The sequence below is a fragment of the Pogoniulus pusillus genome, chromosome 33 (genome assembly GCF_015220805.1).
Source record: "Pogoniulus pusillus isolate bPogPus1 chromosome 33, bPogPus1.pri, whole genome shotgun sequence".
In the NCBI taxonomy this organism is placed as follows: domain Eukaryota; kingdom Metazoa; phylum Chordata; class Aves; order Piciformes; family Lybiidae; genus Pogoniulus; species Pogoniulus pusillus.
Window position 1 is genome coordinate 15,138,937 of NC_087296.1, and position 6,000 is coordinate 15,144,936.

Sequence of the window (6,000 nt, forward strand, 5' to 3'; positions counted from 1 at the left end):
TTTTGCCTTGGGCATTGTCCCACTTCCATTTCTGTGTTTCAGTCCTCTGGAACTACTTCCACCAGCAGCTGCTGCCAAGGTATGCTGCAGCCAGGAGCGGCGTCAATGTGGTCAGTGGGCCTGTGTTTGATTACGATGCTGATGGGCTCTGTGATAGCCCAGAAAAGGTGAAAAGGTGAGGACCTCTCACATGCCAGTCCTCTGTTACTGTCCTCCAGTAGAGGTCAAAAAGCAGTTCTGATCCTTGCTCCAAAGCAAAACATCTTGTAAAGATGTGCCTGGGCAGGCTGTGTCAGTTCAGCTGGCACTGAGCAGGTGCAGGAGGGCGAAGGTGAGGAGCAGCAATGAGCACCAATTGAAAATGCACCCTCAAAAATGTCATCCTAAAACCTGAAGGTGGACTGTAGGAGAAGCTCTTGCATGTGGAAGAACATTCTCTAGACTGAGATCTTAGAACCACAGAACTGTTGAGGTTGAAAGAGAGCCTTGAGATCAAATCCAAGCACCCTCCCAGAGCTCACAGCCCCACCACTGCTGCTCACCACTGCCACCAAACCACCTCCCTCAGCACCACATCCAGGCAGCTTTGAAACCCCGCCAGGGATGGGGACTCTTGCACCTCCCTGGGCAGCCTGTGCCAGTGTCTAAGAGGTGAGGCAAGGGCTTCCCCGGGCTGCCCTGGTTGGTTCTTTGGAGCTGGCAGTGTCCCAGCAGAAAGCCGTGGGTGCAGGCCAGCCCACAGGTGGTGTTCTGCACTCTTCATCTGCTTGGGACTTTTAGATATTTTCAGTTTGTTGCTGTGCATCATCAGCCTTTGTTACTTAGATCAGACCATAAGCCACACCTGATCTGCAAAGCAGGAATCTGGGATTGTGCTTCCAGACCAAAGCCTTCTTTGGGCGGAGGAGGTGCATGGCTGCAGTGCAGCTGCCACACACAGCTGCCTCCTGTCCTTTATCCTTTGTGATGTGGTTTTACTGAAAGACCTTTTGTGTTTCAGGCACCCCAGTAATTCAGAAGTTCCAGTTCCAACTCACTTCTTCATTGTACTGACCAGTTGTAAAAACACCTCTGAAACTCCTCTGGCATGTGAGGGGTCTCTGGATGCTTTGTCCTTTGTCGTGCCTCACAGAGAAGACAACAGTGAGAGCTGTGCAGTGAGTATGAGCAGTGCCTGGAGCACCTCAGTGTCCAGCTTGGTCTGCTTGGCTGTCACAGAGTCACAGTGTGGGGGGGTTGGAAAGGACCTCCTGAGATCATTGAGACCGACCTCTCCTGCCAGGGCAGGGTCACCTAGGGCAGGGCACACAGGAAGACATCCAGGTGGGGCTTGAAAAGTCTCCACAGAAGGAGACTCCACAGCCTCTCTGGGCAGCCTGCTCCAGGCCTCCAGCACCCTCACACCAAACAAGTTTCTCCTCATCTTGAGGTGCAACTCCCTGGGTTCCAGTTTGTGTCCACTGCTCCTTGCCCTACCCCAGGACAGCACTGCACAGAGCCTGGCCCCTGCTCTTGCCCCCCAGCCCTCAGCTATTTGTAACCATTGCTCAGATCCCCTCTCAGTCTCCTCCTCACACAGATGTTCAGTCCCTTCAGCATCCTCATAGCCTCCATTGGACTCTCTCCAGTCTATCTCTGTCACTCTTGAACTGGGGATTCCAGAGCTGGACACAATACTCTGGGTGTGGTCTCACCAGCACAGAGTAGAGGGGCAGGAGAACCTCCCTGGCTTGCTGGCCTGTACCCCAGGAGACCATTGGCCCTCTTGGCCACCAGGGCACATTGCTGACCCCGCAGAACTTGCTGTGGCCCAGGACTCCAAAGACCCTGTCCCTGGGGCTGCTCTCCAGCAGCATGCCCCTAGGCTGTGCTGGCACCTGCTGTTACTCCTCCCCAGGTGCAGGACTCTGCACTTGCCTGCCCGCAGCTGCTGCTTTCTTGTCTCCATTACACACCAGATGTCCTCTGCTGCTTCACCAACTGCAGGTCAGAAATGCCAACGTTTTACAGTGCCCTTTTCTCCCGCTCTGTCCCAGCAGGATGGCAAGGCTGAGTCCACCTGGGTTGAAGAGAGAATGAAGTTCCACACAGCTCGGATCAGAGATGTGGAGCTGCTCACTGGACTCAGTTTCTATCAGGACAGGAACCAGCCAGTGTCTGAGATTTTGCAGTTAAAAACATATTTGCCCACTGCTGAAGTGAACTGAGTTCATCCTATGGAATGTTGCTGCCATCTCTCACAGCTGGCTTGTAAATAGACTTTCTAATGGAGGAAGACTTTTTTTAGGTTCTTTTTTAATAAGCTGGAACATTTATTGAGAACTCTGGACCAAAATGCCAGTAGGGAGGAGAGTGGGTGCCATATTTATATCTCAGGGACTCCTGATATGTGCAACACAGGCTGGCAGCTCCTGTCGTTCCCACTTGGATGTGATGGAGTCAGGGCCGTTCTTCAGTGCTGGCAGCATTTGATCATCACAGCCTGAGACATCAACAAGGATGTTACCTTTTTAACTGAAGGGAGAGAAGTTGCTGCAGGACGGGTTTAGATCAATGCTCTGCTTTAAAACTAAAGATAATTAGCACAGTGCTGCTTCCTGGGGACCTCTGCCACCAGACAGCACCACCCCTCCCTGCAGTCCTCCCTGCAGCATTCTGAACTTTGGCTCTCGTAGAATGAGGCAGCCTCGTGCCGCAAGAAGCCCTGCTGAGGTTGTCAAGGCTGGGAACTGGAGCTTCCCCAGCAGGGAGGAGATTGCCTGGCCAGAGGGGTGCTGTTAGGTGGGAGCTTTGGTCTGCTGCTGCTGCTGCCTGTGGGGTCTCCAGCACTGAAGGAGGATTTGTTGCACAGCTTGCATGTTGTAAATGCATCTTCAGAATGAGCAGGTGCAGGCTGCATCCAGTCACCTGCAAATCAGGAGACATGAGTTGAGGAATGTGTCTGAGCTCCAGCAAAGCTCTTGCTGCAAAGTAAGCTTCCAATTGACTGAAGGACTCTGCTTTCTTGAGGCAAAGCTGTTTTCCTCCAGTTGCTGCGTGGGTTTGCCAGCTGCGTCTTTAAAATCCCATGGTCAGGAGAAAGCAATTTTGCCCTAGGCTGGTCAGCTCATCTCCAGCGGCACACTGCAGCGGCATGCTGTGCCCACGGGGCGCTCAGTTGTCCACTGGCAGCAAATACCCCCATCCTGGCTGTGTTTGTAGCTGTTCTTAGAGCTACATCTCCCAAAGTGCAGCTCACCCAACTGGTCCCTCTGGAAGGCAGACGCTGCCAGCTGCGGGTTCTGCAGAAGCGTGCAGTGAGCTCCGATAGGAGCTGGCAGGCTGCCTGCTGGCTGCTGCAGGCACTCAGGAGTGCAGGAGCTCCTCCTCGGCCAGTCCCTCTGCTGCTGCTGCCGCCGCTCCCATTCCCCACTCTCGCTGAGGCTGGTGGCCACAGCTGGCTCTGTCCTCCGTGGAGCTGGCACAGAGCCACACCTCTGCTCTTCTCACGGACAAAGGAGAGAATGCACCACGCACAAGAGTGCCAGAAGGAGGAGCCTGTGCCTGAGCTGTCCCACCTCACAGCCTGGACGTGCCTGGTGGAGGCTGGAAAGCAGTGGAGGCTTTTCCAGTAGCTTCAGCCTGGAGGGGACATTTTCTCTTTTAACCAAACGTCTTTTCTTGCTCTTCTATTCCAAGCATGATTTATTTTTTCCCCTGAAGTAGTTTTCACTGTGTGGAATTCAGATCCGTTGTAGCAGCCCCCGGTTGTGATACAACTGTGACAGCCTGATCAGTGTAACTGCTCTGTACCTGCTTGTGACTGATAAAAACATCCCTCAGAGCCCACTTCTCCTGACCCTTGCTGTACCAGAGGCTCCTGGCCAGTCCAACGTCATGATTAGTTCATGTTATTTTTAGGGGGTGAGAAGGAATTTGCTTCAGTTCCTGCTCTTTGAGTTGAAGATAACTTCTGAAGCTGGAGTGTTGAATTGTTCACTAACGGAAGGGGCAGGTAGAAAGACAGTCAAGAGAGCAAGGTCCTGCACCTAGCTCAGGGCAGCCCTGCAGAGGACTTAGGGGTGCTGGTGTGGGAGAAGCTGCACAGGAGCCATCAATGGGCACTGGCAGCACAGAAGGGCAAGGGCAGCCTGGGCTACATCCAAAGCAGCATGGGCAGAGATGGAGAGAGGGGATCCTGCCCCTCTGCTCTGCTCTGGGGAGACCTCACTTGCAGGGCTGGGGCCAGCTGTGGGGCATTCATCAGAGGAAAGATGTGAACCTGGTGAAGGGGGCTGGAGAACCTCTGCTATGGGGACAGGCTGAGGGAGCTGGGAGTGTTCAGCCTGGAGAAGGCTCCAGGGAGACCTAAAAGCAGCCTGCCAGTACCTGAAGGGAGCAAAGAAGGCTGCAGAGGGATTGTTTCCAGAGGCACACAGGGACAGGATGAGTGCAGTGGTTTGAAATGAGAGCAGAGCAGATTGAGATTGGATGTGAGAAACAAGTTCTGCAGCAGGAGCCTGCTGGAACACTGCAACAGGCTGCCCAGGGAGGTGGTTGAGGCCCATCCCTGGAGATACTCAAGGTGAGGCTGGACAGGGCTCTGGGCAACCTGATCTAACTGAGGATGTCCCTGCTGACTGCAAGGGGGTTGGACTGGATGAGCTTTGGAGGTCCCTTCTAGCCCAGCCCATCCCAGCCCATTGTGTGATTTTCACCAGGTGAAACTGGGCAGCGCCACAGAAGTCTGTGGGGCCCTGACCCTCAGCAGTCAGTGCAGTCATTGCCTAACACCAGCTGCTCTCCAGTCTGGCCTTGCAGGTGAAGGCAGTGGAGGGGCAGGCCAAAGTTCCTCAGTCTAGCTGTGCCTAGCAGTGTTGTGTGTCCCCAGGCATTCTCAGGGAGGGCACCAGGAGATGCTGAGGGCTGCAGTAGGTGCCCACAGATACATGGAAGGTGCTAACCAGTCACTATCTGCTTATCAGTGACATTTGTTTGGGTTAGCAAAAGGACAGCTGAGGAGGGGGTGGTAGGAACCTTCATGGGTGTTAAAGGTTGTCCCAGGGTGGAGAGAGCTTAGCTAATTCTTGTGACTGTTAGGAAGAAGCTGAAAGGACCTGAAGCTGCAGCAGGGACCATCAGGTGTAGGCAAGGGCTGCCTGGGTGCAATTAAGCAGTGAGGTCTGCTGGCTACTCAAGAAATTAAATGAGCGAGGAATGGTTTGGGGCAGGCAGCCTCAACACACCTGAGACACCAATGGCTGTGGGATGGTGAAGTAGGAATGAGCAGTGGGGCAGAGGACATCTCAGGGTGCTTCTGCTGCTGACAAACAATGCATCTGGAGTTGTGCCTGCAAAAGTACCCAGGTGGTGATCAGGTGGCTCTCACCTGTAAGTGTGAGGTCATTTGCTTGAGTTACAGGTTTCTTGCTCTTACCTTGAAGATGATGCCAAGCTGGATGGCAGTGCTGATTTGCTGGAGGGATCTGGGCAGCCTGGATTGATGAGCTCGAGAAAGCAGTATGAGGTTCAACAGAGCCAAGTGCTGGGTCCTGCACTTGGGTCACAGCAACCCCATGAACGCTCCAGGCTGGGGGCAGAAAAGGAGCTGGGGTTGCTCATTGGCTGGAGATGAGCCAGGGGTGCCAGGTGGACAAGAAGGGCACCAGCATCCTGGCATGGATCAGGAATAGTGTGGCCAACAGGAGCAGGGAAGGGTACTGGACACTGGTGAAGCCACACCTTGAGTCCTCTATTCAGCTCTGAGCCCCTCACTCCAAGAAGGACATTGAGGATCTGGAGCTGGACCAGAGAAGAGCAACAAAACTGGGAAGGGTCTGGAGAACAGGCTGGGGAGGGGCAGCTGAGGGAGTTGGGGGTGTTTAGTCTGGAGAAGAGGAGGCTGAGGGGAGACCAGAGGGGAGATTGCTCTCTGCAGCTCCCTGAGAGGAGGCTGAGGTGAGGTGGGGGTTGGGCTCTGCTCCCCGGTAATGAGAGACAGGACAAGAGGAAATGGCCTCA

General features: G+C 54.2%; 1 protein-coding gene across 3 annotated transcripts in view; it reads left to right on the top strand.

The window, feature by feature from the left end:
* The window catches only part of ENPP1 (ectonucleotide pyrophosphatase/phosphodiesterase 1), an 86,310-nt gene extending 82,482 nt beyond the window's left edge, over positions 1 to 3,828 (top strand). Inside the window, exons 23-25 of one of the 3 annotated variants that reach the window (XM_064170037.1) lie at positions 43 to 175; positions 1,001 to 1,157; positions 2,037 to 3,828. In XM_064170037.1, coding sequence (XP_064026107.1) covers positions 43 to 175; positions 1,001 to 1,157; positions 2,037 to 2,207 — 461 coding nt within the window. In that variant the 3' untranslated portion in view covers positions 2,208 to 3,828. Of the gene's footprint in view, positions 1 to 42; positions 176 to 1,000; positions 1,158 to 2,036 lie in introns of those variants that run through there. The other 2 variants (XM_064170038.1, XM_064170039.1) reach the window with 2 other exon arrangements.
* Positions 3,829 to 6,000: the final 2,172 nt, after the last annotated feature.